The 12,974-nt window shown below is 49.5% G+C and overlaps 1 protein-coding gene across 1 annotated transcript in view; it reads right to left on the bottom strand.

Moving 5' to 3' along the window:
- LOC139534633 (ras-related protein Rab-1B) overlaps positions 1-12,974 on the bottom strand; it is a 36,814-nt gene that overhangs the window by 4,953 nt on the left and 18,887 nt on the right. The window contains exons 4-5 of the mRNA XM_071333923.1: positions 1,943-2,038; positions 1,588-1,719 (exon numbers count right to left, since the gene is read on the bottom strand). Coding sequence (XP_071190024.1) covers positions 1,588-1,719; positions 1,943-2,038 — 228 coding nt within the window. The remainder of the gene's footprint in view (positions 1-1,587; positions 1,720-1,942; positions 2,039-12,974) is intronic.

Raw genomic sequence — 12,974 nt, 5'->3', positions numbered from 1 at the left:
ACATTTCTGGGGGGAATGGCCCTAGCCCTCACCCTCCGATCCAACAGGTCCCAGACATGCTCAATGGGATTGAGATCCGGGCTCTTCACTGGCCATGGCAGAACACTGACATTCCTGTCTTGCAGGAAATCACGCACAGAACGAGCAGTATGGCTGGTGGCATTGTCATGCTGGAGGGTCATGTCAGGATGAGCCTGCAGGAAGGGTACCACATGAGGGAGGAGGATGTCTTCCCTGTAACGCACAGCATTGAGATTGCCTGCAATGACAACATGCTCAGTCCGATGTTGCTGTGACACACCGCCCCAGACCATGACGGACCCTCCACCTCCAAATTGATCCCGCTCCAGAGTACAGACCTTGGTGTAACGCTCATTCCTTCGACGATAAACGCGAATCCGACCATCACCCCCGAATCCGACCATCACCCCCGGTGAGACAAACCACGACTCGTCAGTGAAGAGCACTTTTTGCCAGTCCTGTCTGGTCCAGCGACGGTGGGTTTGTGCCCATAGGCAACATTGTTGATGGTGATGTCGGGTGAGGATCTGCCTTACAACAGGTCTACAAGCCCTCAGTCCTGCCTCTCTCAGCCTATTGCTGACAGTCTGAGCACTGATGGAGGGATTGTGCGTTCCTGGTGCAACTCGTGGCAGTTGTTGTTGCCATCCTGTACCTGTCCCGCAGGTGTGTTGTTTCGATCCTGTGCAGGTGTTGTTACACGTGGTCTGCCACTGCGAGGACGATCAGCTGTCCGTCTTGTCTCCCTGTAGCGCTGTCTTAGGCATCTCACAGTACGGACATTGAAATGTATTGCCCCGGCCACATCTGCAGTCCGCATGCCTCCTTGCAGCATGCCTAAGGCACGTTCACGCAGATGAGCAGGGACCCTGGGCATCTTTCTTTTGGTGTTTTTCAGAGTCAGTAGAAAGGCCTCTTTAGTGTCCATAGTTTTCATAACTGTGGCTTTAATTACCTACCTGTAAGTCTGTAAGCTGTTAGTGTCTTAATGACCGTGGAAAACAGTGTTTAAACCCTTTACAATGAAGATCTGTGAAGTTATTTGGATTTTTACTAATTATCTTTGAAAGACAGGGTCCTGAAAAAAGGGCGTTTCTTTTTTTTGCTGAGTTTACATATCAAACACATGGAACATACAAGGCAATGCCCAACTGTTGTTGTATTGTCCGTGGTGTTAAAAAACGGTAAAAAGGTTTAAAATGTTGGTATTGTATGCGTTTAATTGTCAAAAAGTACTGTGAGTATGGTGCGTGATTTTGTCTGTGAATTTAATATGCACTAGTGGTGGGGGAAATATTTATACAGTTGCATATCACAATATTATATCTATACTTTTGACACAAAGTATCTTTTTTTTTTATCTGACCAATGAAAAAAAAAATATGAATATTATGCATTCGATCCCCTCAGGTATTACCACATTAATGATGATACAGATTTCTAGAGATATTGAGCGCTCAAAACAAAGAAATTGGATAATTGATTTGTGTAGCCTGAAATCTCCTAAACACTACTCATTGGGAGTGCATTTCATCTGGGTTTGTAGGTGTTGTATGGTAGCTGTACCTTGGCTGTTGTGTAGTCCACTACTTTCTTGGTGGTGAGGTCACACTTGTTCCCCACCAGCAGCTTGTTGACGTTCTCGCTGGCGTAGCGGTCGATCTCCTGCAGCCACTGCTTCACATTGTTGTACGACTCCTACAGAGCAGGACGGAGATACACAAGACAGAGTGAGATTAGTGACAGTGTATGACTGCCTATCCTACAGGCATGTGAGGAACAGGTAGAGGGCTAATATGTCCATGCCAAACAACATTTTAGTATGTCAAAAGGACTTGGGAAGTAGAGCATTTGATTAAGAATGGTTCAACCCCAGTAGGACTAGGTCTAAGCACAGATCGCCTCCGAACGAATAACCCACCTGATCTGTGACATCATAGACCACGATGATGCCGTGGGCGCCCCTGTAGTAACTGGAGGTGATGGTGCGGAACCTCTCCTGGCCAGCAGTGTCCCACTGAAAGAGGGAGGGAGTGGAGAACGACAAAAGTGAGATGGAGGGGAGAGAGAGAGAGAGAGTTGTTTAATGCCAACAAACGAAACAGACTAGGTTCATTTAAATGACTAAAACACACACTCGCCTGTCGTCACCCAAGTTCACATCATTCCTGTCCTGAAAGCATCTGGATTAGCACTAGGTACGTATGGTCAACATCTATAGTTCCTCTCCTTGCATCTAAAGAGGCATGTTGGGAACAGAACTGGGTCCCTGTTGTTTAGCCTTAGGGCGAGTCGTTAAACTACAGAGCAAACACAGGAGGTAAAACTTAGCAACATAACTAGGTTACTGAACCGTTTATCAAATCTAGTCAAGCCTTTATAACATCAGCAAATGGGTGCCACTGTTGGAATAAAGGCGGGGGGAGTGGGCAGTGGTGGTGGTGTTGGTAGTGGCAGTAATGGTGGTGTTTTAATAAAATCAACTATATATGCATTGAGCTTGTCTGATGCTTTAAGCTCGCTGTTTGATGAAATAAGACACACATTACTCAAGAGGGAGCCAGAGATACAGATAACCAGAAGGGAAAAAACCTTAACCTGTCCCGGCCATCCTCTTCCCGCTCCTACTGGCTTTCCCAGATTCTGTCGTTACTCTCCGGAAGTTGCCGGTAATAGGCTACACAAAGAGTCTGCAAACGGTCTCATGTGGAATGTCCATTTATCTTACCATTTCTACCAATCTGCGTGCCAGTTATGGTTTTCATATGCATATACAGTTTCATTTCATCTATAATAATGTCTTCGTATCTCAAAATCATTGTCATGTGGTTAATCAAAATTCTATCCAAACCTAAATGAAAATGATAAACATAAAAAGTTACTTCTATTGCCAAATATGTAAAAAATAGCCTATGAAACCAACAAATAAACCCATTGCAGGTAGAAAATATCCTGATTAAAATAAATATTATATAAATCACATTGGCTAAAAATGGCCTGTCTGCAATGAACTTAAAACATTGTATCAACTATTAACTTGGGTCAGACCTGAAGCTCCTTGCAACATTGTAGAAAATATTCTGGGCCTTCACCATGCCAGTGAGCTCGGGACAGACACGCAGCTGTAGGCTACTTCGCACCTCTCTGATTCAGAGGGGTTAAATGTGGAAGACACATTTCAGTTGAATGCATTCAGTTGTACAACTGACTAGGTATCCCCCTTTCCTTTCCCTTATTTGCGCTTGGGATAAGAAGTAATCACGTAGGCCTAATTTATGAGTAACTATTGTAATTCTCAATGGATGTAAAAACAGACTGTGTTTGCTTGCTGTTAGAGCTGAAGAAAACATTACTTTGACAAGCTCCACAGCTCATTAGTGGTGGTGCATTAAGCCAATCAGAAATACTATCAGATCCCCAAATGGACACATTTATATGCCTACATTTGCGAGCATGCCCGGTAGCCTATTGGCCAACTTCTATGCGTAATCAGGTGCGCGTCCTTACTCAACATGGACAGGAGCGCTCCAAACAACAGACAATAACTAAATTGACAAAACTCGTAAATGGAATGAAATAAACTAAAACAAGTTTCTCACAAATGTAGCATAGGTTGTGCGCTCTGTAAACAACATGTCCACTCCACAATGAGAACGGTAAAAGACTGGAATAATAATATATTGAATGCATTAACAGACATTACCATAACCAAACAAACATTGTAGATTAGAAATGAAAGGAATTAAAAGTAAATGTACTACTGGTGATACCGTATGTAATGGGGAATTGATAGATACTAACAATCAAACGCAAACAATTCACACAATGAAGTTAAGAAACAATGAATGTGCACAAATTTGCGGGAGAGAGTACATTCTGGAGAGATGTGCATGGAACAGCCACACTCCCCTTCTTGGACTGTGCCTCCGCAATTGATTCGTTCACTGAGATGGGCGCGAATAGGACAGGTGTCTCGTGTGCCATAATAAAATATATAAATTTGCTGCTGCTCGACACAACAACAAAACATCTTGGTCGACCAACAGCCTATCGACCAAACATTCGACCAGACGAATAACTGGGGTCAGTGGTGGTAGTCGCACTGTAGGTGGTGTTGGTAGTGGTGGTGGTGTTGGTAGTGGTAGTAGAGGTGGTGGTGTTGGTAGTGGTAGTAGAGGTGGTGGTGTTGGTAGTGGTGGTAGAGGTGGTGGTGTTGGTAGTGGTGGTAGAGGTGGTGGTGTTGGTAGTGGTGGTAGAGGTGGTGGTGTTGGTAGTGGTGGTAGAGGTGGTGGTGTTGGTAGTAGTAGAGGTGGTGGTAGTGGTAGTAGAGGTGGTGGTAGTGGTAGTAGAGGTGTTGGTAGTGGTAGTAGAGGTGTTGGTAGTGGTAGTAGAGGTGGTGGTGTTGGTAGTGGTAGTAGAGGTGGTGGTGTTGGTAGTGGTAGTAGAGGTGTTGGTGTTTGGTAGTAGAGGTGGTGGTGTTGGTAGTGGTAGTAGAGGTGGTGGTGTTGGTAGTGGTAGTAGAGGTGGTGTTGGTAGTGGTAGTAGAGGTGGTGGTGTTGGTAGTGGTAGTAGAGGTGGTGGTGTTGGTAGTGGTAGTAGAGGTGGTGGTGTTGGTAGTGGTAGTAGAGGTGGTGGTGTTGGTAGTGGTAGTAGAGGTGGTGGTGTTGGTAGTGGTAGTAGAGGTGGTGGTGTTGGTAGTGGTAGTAGAGGTGGTGGTGTTGGTAGTGGTAGTAGAGGTGGTGGTGTTGGTAGTGGTAGTAGAGGTGGTGGTGTTGGTAGTGGTAGTAGAGGTGGTGGTGTTGGTAGTGGTAGTAGAGGTGGTGGTGTTGGTAGTGGTAGTAGAGGTGGTGGTGTTGGTAGTGGTAGTAGAGGTGGTGGTGTTGGTAGTGGTAGTAGAGGTGGTGGTGTTGGTAGTGGTAGTAGAGGTGGTGGTGTTGGTAGTGGTAGTAGAGGTGGTGGTGTTGGTAGTGGTAGTAGAGGTGGTGGTGTTGGTAGTGGTAGTAGAGGTGGTGGTGTTGGTAGTGGTAGTAGAGGTGGTGGTGTTGGTAGTGGTAGTAGAGGTGGTGGTGTTGGTAGTGGTAGTAGAGGTGGTGGTGTTGGTAGTGGTAGTAGAGGTGGTGGTGTTGGTAGTGGTAGTAGAGGTGGTGGTGTTGGTAGTGGTAGTAGAGGTGGTGGTGTTGGTAGTGGTAGTAGAGGTGGTGGTGTTGGTAGTGGTAGTAGAGGTGGTGGTGTTGGTAGTGGTAGTAGAGGTGGTGGTGTTGGTAGTGGTAGTAGAGGTGGTGGTGTTGGTAGTGGTAGTAGAGGTGGTGGTGTTGGTAGTGGTAGTAGAGGTGGTGGTGTTGGTAGTGGTAGTAGAGGTGGTGGTGTTGGTAGTGGTAGTAGAGGTGGTGGTGTTGGTAGTGGTAGTAGAGGTGGTGGTGTTGGTAGTGGTAGTAGAGGTGGTGGTGTTGGTAGTGGTAGTAGAGGTGGTGGTGTTGGTAGTGGTAGTAGAGGTGGTGGTGTTGGTAGTGGTAGTAGAGGTGGTGGTGTTGGTAGTGGTAGTAGAGGTGGTGGTGTTGGTAGTGGTAGTAGAGGTGGTGGTGTTGGTAGTGGTAGTAGAGGTGGTGGTGTTGGTAGTGGTAGTAGAGGTGGTGGTGTTGGTAGTGGTAGTAGAGGTGGTGGTGTTGGTAGTGGTAGTAGAGGTGGTGGTGTTGGTAGTGGTAGTAGAGGTGGTGGTGTTGGTAGTGGTAGTAGAGGTGGTGGTGTTGGTAGTGGTAGTAGAGGTGGTGGTGTTGGTAGTGGTAGTAGAGGTGGTGGTGTTGGTAGTGGTAGTAGAGGTGGTGGTGTTGGTAGTGGTAGTAGTGGTGGTGGTGGTAGTAGTGGTGGTGTTGGTAGTGGTGGTAGAGGTGGTGGTGTTGGTAGTGGTAGTAGAGGTGTTGGTAGTGGTAGTAGAGGTGGTGGTGTTGGTAGTAGAGGTGGTGGTAGTGGTAGTAGAGGTGGTGGTAGTGGTAGTAGAGGTGGTGGTAGTGGTAGTAGAGGTGGTGGTAGTGGTAGTAGAGGTGGTGGTGGTAGTGGTAGTAGAGGTGGTGGTGTTGGTAGTGGTAGTAGAGGTGGTGGTGTTGGTAGTGGTAGTAGAGGTGGTGGTGTTGGTAGTGGTAGTAGAGGTGGTGGTGTTGGTAGTGGTAGTAGAGGTGGTGTTGGTAGTGGTAGTAGAGGTGGTGTTGGTAGTGGTAGAGGTGGTGGTGTTGGTAGTGGTAGAGGTGGTGGTGTTGGTAGTGGTAGTAGAGGTGGTGTTGGTAGTGGTAGAGGTGGTGGTGTTGGTAGTGGTAGAGGTGGTGGTGTTGGTAGTGGTAGTAGAGGTGGTGTTGGTAGTGGTGGTGGTAGTGGTAGAGGTGGTGGTAGTGGTGTTGGTAGAGGTGTTGGTAGAGGTGTTGGTAGTGGTGTTGGTAGTGGTGTTGGTAGTGGTGGTGTTGGTAGAGGTGGTAGAGGTGTTGGTAGTGGTGGTGTTGGTAGTGGTGGTAGAGGTGTTGGTAGTGGTGGTGTTGGTAGTAGAGGTGGTGTTGGTAGAGGTGGTGTTGGTAGAGGTGGTAGAGGTGGTGTTGGTAGTGGTGGTAGAGGTGGTGTTGGTAGTGGTGGTAGAGGTGGTGTTGGTAGTGGTGGTAGAGGTGGTGTTGGTAGAGGTGGTGTTGGTAGTGGTGGTAGAGGTGGTGTTGGTAGTGGTGGTAGAGGTGGTGTTGGTAGTGGTAGTAGAGGTGGTGGTGTTGGTAGTGGTAGAGGTGGTGGTGTTGGTAGTGGTAGAGGTGGTGGTGTTGGTAGTGGTAGTAGAGGTGGTGTTGGTAGTGGTAGAGGTGGTGGTGTTGGTAGTGGTAGAGGTGGTGGTGTTGGTAGTGGTAGTAGAGGTGGTGTTGGTAGTGGTAGAGGTGGTGTTGGTAGTGGTAGAGGTGGTGTTGGTAGTGGTAGAGGTGGTGTTGGTAGTGGTAGAGGTGGTGGTGGTAGTGGTAGAGGTGGTGGTGTTGGTAGTGGTAGTAGAGGTGGTGTTGGTAGTAATAGTAGAGGTGGTGTTGGTAGTGGTAGTAGAGGTGGTGTTGGTAGTGGTAGAGGTGGTGGTGTTGGTAGTGGTAGTAGAGGTGGTGTTGGTAGTGGTAGAGGTGGTGTTGGTAGTGGTAGAGGTGGTAGTGGTAGTAGAGGTGGTGTTGGTAGTAATAGTAGAGGTGGTGTTGGTAGTGGTAGAGGTGGTGGTGTTGGTAGTGGTAGTAGAGGTGGTGTTGGTAGTGGTAGAGGTGGTGGTGTTGGTAGTGGTAGAGGTGGTGGTGTTGGTAGAGGTAGAGGTGGTGGTGTTGGTAGAGGTGGTGGTGTTGGTAGAGGTGGTGGTGTTGGTAGTGGTAGTAGAGGTGGTGTTGGTAGTAGTGGTGGTGTTGGTAGTAGTGGTGGTAGAGGTGGTGTTGGTAGTAGTGGTTGTAGAGGTGGTGTTGGTAGTAGTGGTTGTAGAGGTGGTGTTGGTAGAGGTGTTGGTGTTAGTGGTGGTGTTGGTAGTGGTAGTAGAGGTGGTGTTGGTGATGGTAGTGGTAGAGGTGGTGGTGTTGGTAGTGGTAGTAGAGGTGGTGTTGGTAGTAGAGGTGGTGTTGGTAGTGGTGGTGGTAGAGGTGGTGTTGGTAGTGGTGTTGGTAGAGGTGGTGTTGGTAGTAGTGGTGGTAGCGGTAATGTTGGTAGCGGTAATGTTGGTAGCGGTAATGGTGGTAGCGGTGATGTTGGTAGCGGTACAGGTGTTGGTAGTGGTGGAGGTGTTGGTAGTGGTGGAGGTGTTGGTAGAGGTGGAGGTGTTGGTAGTGGTAGAGGTGTTGGTGGTGGTAGTGGTAGAGGTGTTGGTAGTGGTAGAGGTGTTGGTAGTGGTAGAGGTGTTGGTAGTGGTAGAGGTGTTGGTGTTGGTGGTGGTAGAGGTGTTGGTAGTGGTAGAGGTGTTGGTAGTGGTAGAGGTAGAGGTGTTGGTAGTGGTAGAGGTAGAGGTGTTGGTAGTGGTAGAGGTGTTGGTAGAGGTGGTGGTGTTGGTAGAGGTGGTGGTGTTGGTAGAGGTAGAGGTGTTGGTAGTGGTAGAGGTGGTGGTAGTGGTAGTGGTGGTGGTAGTGGTAGTGGTGGTGGTAGTAGAGGTGGTGTTGGTAGTGGTGGTGGTAGTAGAGGTGGTAGTAGAGGTGGTAGTGGTGTTGGTAGTGGTAGTGGTGTTTGTAGTGGTAGTGGTGGTGGTGTTGGTAGTGGTAGTAGAGGTGGTGTTGGTAGTAGTGGTGGTAGAGATGGTGGTGTTGGTAGAGGTGGTGGTGTTGGTAGAGGTAGAGGTGTTGGTAGTGGTAGAGGTGGTGGTAGTGGTGGTGGTAGTAGAGGTGGTGTTGGTAGTGGTGGTGGTAGTAGAGGTGGTAGTGGTGTTGGTAGTAGAGGTGGTAGTAGAGGTGGTAGTGGTGTTTGTAGTGGTAGTGGTGGTGGTGTTGGTAGTGGTAGTAGAGGTGGTGTTGGTAGTAGTGGTGGTAGAGGTGGTGGTGTTGGTAGAGGTGGTGGTGTTGGTAGTGGTGGTGGTAGAGGTGGTGGTGGTGGTGTTGGTAGAGGTGTTGGTAGTGGTGTTGGTAGTGGTGGTGTTGGTAGAGGTGGTAGAGGTGTTGGTAGTGGTAGTAGAGGTGGTGTTGGTAGTGGTAGTAGAGGTGGTGTTGGTAGTGGTAGAGGTGGTGGTGTTGGTAGTGGTAGTAGAGGTGGTGTTGGTAGTGGTGGTGGTAGTGGTAGAGGTAGTGGTAGAGGTGGTGGTGGTGGTGTTGGTAGAGGTGTTGGTAGTGGTGTTGGTAGTGGTGGTGTTGGTAGAGGTGGTAGAGGTGTTGGTAGTGGTGGTGTTGGTAGTGGTGGTAGAGGTGTTGGTAGTGGTAGTAGAGGTGGTGTTGGTAGTAATAGTAGAGGTGGTGGTGTTGGTAGTGGTAGAGGTGGTGGTGTTGGTAGTGGTAGAGGTGGTGGTGTTGGTAGAGGTAGAGGTGGTGGTGTTGGTAGTGGTAGAGGTGGTGGTGTTGGTAGAGGTGGTGGTGTTGGTAGTGGTAGTAGTGGTGGTGTTGGTAGTAGTGGTGGTGTTGGTAGTAGTGGTTGTAGAGGTGGTGTTGGTAGTAGTGGTTGTAGAGGTGGTGTTGGTAGAGGTGTTGGTGTTAGTGGTGGTGTTGGTAGTGGTAGTAGAGGTGGTGTTGGTGATGGTAGTGGTAGAGGTTATGGTGTTGGTAGTGGTAGTAGAGGTGGTGTTGGTAGTAGAGGTGGTGTTGGTAGTGGTGGTGGTAGAGGTGGTGTTGGTAGTGGTGGTGGTAGAGGTGGTGTTGGTAGAGGTGGTGTTGGTAGTAGTGGTGGTAGCGGTAATGTTGGTAGCGGTAATGTTGGTAGCGGTGATGTTGGTAGCGGTACAGGTGTTGGTAGTGGTGGAGGTGTTGGTAGTGGTAGAGGTGTTGGTAGAGGTGTTGGTAGTGGTGGAGGTGTTGGTAGTGGTGGAGGTGTTGGTAGTGGTAGAGGTGGAGGTGTTGGTAGTGGTAGAGGTGTTGGTGGTGGTAGTGGTAGAGGTGTTGGTAGTGGTAGAGGTGTTGGTAGTGGTAGAGGTGTTGGTAGTGGTGGAGGTAGAGGTGTTGGTAGTGGTGGAGGTGTTGGTAGTGGTAGAGGTGTTGGTAGAGGTGGTGGTGTTGGTAGAGGTGGTGGTGTTGGTAGAGGTAGAGGTGTTGGTAGTGGTAGAGGTGGTGGTAGTGGTAGAGGTGGTGGTAGTGGTGGTGGTAGTAGAGGTGGTGTTGGTAGTGGTGGTGGTAGTAGAGGTGGTAGTGGTGGTGGTAGTAGAGGTGGTAGTGGTGTTGGTAGTGGTAGTGGTGTTTGTAGTGGTAGTGGTGGTGGTGTTGGTAGTGGTAGTAGAGGTGGTGTTGGTAGTAGTGGTGGTAGAGATGGTGGTGTTGGTAGAGGTGGTGGTGTTGGTAGAGGTAGAGGTGTTGGTAGTGGTAGAGGTGTTGGTAGTGGTAGAGGTGGTGGTAGTGGTAGAGGTGGTGGTAGTGGTGGTGGTAGTAGAGGTGGTGTTGGTAGAGGTGGTGTTGGTAGTGGTGGTAGAGGTGGTGTTGGTAGTGGTGGTAGAGGTGGTGTTGGTAGTGGTGGTAGAGGTGGTGTTGGTAGAGGTGGTGTTGGTAGAGGTGGTGTTGGTAGAGGTGGTGGTAGAGGTAGTGGTGGTAGAGGTGGTGTTGGTAGTGGTGGTGTTGGTAGAGGTGGTGTTGGTAGTGGTGGTGTTGGTAGAGGTGGTGTTGGTAGTGGTAGTAGAGGTGGTGGTGTTGGTAGTGGTAGAGGTGGTGGTGTTGGTAGTGGTAGTAGAGGTGGTGTTGGTAGTGGTGGTAGAGGTGGTGGTGTTGGTAGTGGTAGAGGTGGTGGTGTTGGTAGTGGTAGTAGAGGTGGTGTTGGTAGTGGTAGAGGTGGTGTTGGTAGTGGTAGAGGTGGTGTTGGTAGTGGTAGAGGTGGTGGTGTTGGTAGTGGTAGTAGAGGTGGTGTTGGTAGTAATAGTAGAGGTGGTGTTGGTAGTGGTAGAGGTGTTGGTAGTGGTAGAGGTGGTGGTGTTGGTAGAGGTAGAGGTGGTGGTGTTGGTAGAGGTGGTGGTGTTGGTAGTGGTAGTAGAGGTGGTGTTGGTAGTAGTGGTGGTGTTGGTAGTAGTGGTGGTAGAGGTGGTGTTGGTAGTAGTGGTTGTAGAGGTGGTGTTGGTAGTAGTGGTTGTAGAGGTGGTGTTGGTAGAGGTGTTGGTGTTAGTGGTGGTGTTGGTAGTGGTAGTAGAGGTGGTGTTGGTGATGGTAGTGGTAGAGGTGGTGGTGTTGGTAGTGGTAGTAGAGGTGGTGTTGGTAGTAGAGGTGGTGTTGGTAGTGGTGGTGGTAGAGGTGGTGTTGGTAGTGGTGGTGGTAGAGGTGGTGTTGGTAGAGGTGGTGTTGGTAGTAGTGGTGGTAGCGGTAATGTTGGTAGCGGTAATGGTGGTAGCGGTGATGTTGGTAGCGGTACAGGTGTTGGTAGTGGTGGAGGTGTTGGTAGTGGTAGAGGTGTTGGTAGAGGTGTTGGTAGTGGTGGAGGTGTTGGTAGTGGTGGAGGTGTTGGTAGTGGTAGAGGTGGAGGTGTTGGTAGTGGTAGAGGTGTTGGTGGTGGTAGTGGTAGAGGTGTTGGTAGTGGTAGAGGTGTTGGTAGTGGTAGAGGTGTTGGTAGTGGTGGAGGTAGAGGTGTTGGTAGTGGTGGAGGTGTTGGTAGTGGTAGAGGTGTTGGTAGAGGTGGTGGTGTTGGTAGAGGTGGTGGTGTTGGTGTTGGTAGAGGTAGAGGTGTTGGTAGTGGTAGAGGTGGTGGTAGTGGTAGAGGTGGTGGTAGTGGTGGTGGTAGTAGAGGTGGTGTTGGTAGTAGAGGTGGTAGTGGTGGTGGTAGTAGAGGTGGTAGTGGTGTTGGTAGTGGTAGTGGTGTTTGTAGTGGTAGTGGTGGTGGTGTTGGTAGTGGTAGTAGAGGTGGTGTTGGTAGTAGTGGTGGTAGAGATGGTGGTGTTGGTAGAGGTGGTGGTGTTGGTAGAGGTAGAGGTGTTGGTAGTGGTAGAGGTGGTGGTAGTGGTAGAGGTGGTGGTAGTGGTAGTGGTGGTGGTAGTAGAGGTGGTGTTGGTAGTGGTGGTGGTAGTAGAGGTGGTAGTGGTGTTGGTAGTAGAGGTGGTAGTAGAGGTGGTAGTGGTGTTTGTAGTGGTAGTGGTGGTGGTGTTGGTAGTGGTAGTAGAGGTGGTGTTGGTAGTAGTGGTGGTAGAGGTGGTGGTGTTGGTAGAGGTGGTGGTGGTGGTAGAGGTGGTGGTGTTGGTAGAGGTGGTGGTGTTGGTAGTGGTGGTGGTGTTGGTAGTGGTAGAGGTAGAGGTGGTGGTGTTGGTAGTGGTAGTAGAGGTGGTGCTGGTAGTGGTAGTAGAGGTGGTGTTGGTAGTGGTAGAGGTGGTGGTGTTGGTAGTGGTAGTAGAGGTGGTGTTGGTAGTGGTGGTGGTAGTGGTAGAGGTAGTGGTAGAGGTGGTGGTAGTGGTGTTGGTAGAGGTGTTGGTAGTGGTGTTGGTAGTGGTGGTGTTGGTAGAGGTGGTAGAGGTGTTGGTAGTGGTGGTGTTGGTAGTGGTGGTAGAGGTGTTGGTAGTGGTGGTGTTGGTAGTGGTAGAGGTGGTGGTGTTGGTAGTGGTGGTCTTGGTAGTGGTGGTCTTGGTAGTGGTGGTCTTGGTAGTGGTGGTGTTGGTAGTGGTGGTGTTGGTAGTGGTGGTGTTGGTAGTGGTGGTGTTGGTAGTGGTGGTGTTGGTAGTGGTGGTAGAGGTGGTGGTGTTGGTAGTGGTAGTAGAGGTGGTGTTGGTAGTAGAGGTGGTGTTGGTAGAGGTGGTGTTGGTAGTGGTGGTAGAGGTGGTGTTGGTAGTGGTGGTAGAGGTGGTGTTGGTAGAGGTGGTGTTGGTAGTGGTAGTAGAGGTGGTGGTGTTGGTAGTGGTAGAGGTGGTGGTGTTGGTAGTGGTAGTAGAGGTGGTGGTGTTGGTAGTGGTAGAGGTGGTGGTGTTGGTAGTGGTAGTAGAGGTGGTGTTGGTAGTGGTAGAGGTGGTGGTGTTGGTAGTGGTAGTAGAGGTGGTGTTGGTAGTGGTAGTAGAGGTGGTGGTGTTGGTAGTGGTAGTAGAGGTGGTGTTGGTAGTGGTAGAGGTGGTGTTGGTAGTGGTAGAGGTGGTGTTGGTAGTGGTAGAGGTGGTGTTGGTAGTGGTAGTAGAGGTGGTGTTGGTAGTAATAGTAGAGGTGGTGTTGGTAGTAATAGTAGAGGTGGTGTTGGTAGTGGTAGAGGTGGTGGTGTTGGTAGTGGTAGTAGAGGTGGTGTTGGTAGTGGTAGTAGAGGTGGTGTTGGTAGTGGTAGAGGTGGTGTTGGTAGTGGTAGAGGTGGTGGTGTTGGTAGTGGTAGTAGAGGTGGTGTTGGTAGTGGTAGTAGAGGTGGTG

Source organism: Salvelinus alpinus, chromosome 11 (genome assembly GCF_045679555.1).
Source record: "Salvelinus alpinus chromosome 11, SLU_Salpinus.1, whole genome shotgun sequence".
Classification (NCBI taxonomy): Eukaryota; Metazoa; Chordata; class Actinopteri; order Salmoniformes; family Salmonidae; genus Salvelinus; species Salvelinus alpinus.
The sequence above is the reverse complement of the archived record's forward strand: the minus strand, read 5'-3'. Positions and strand labels throughout refer to the sequence as shown.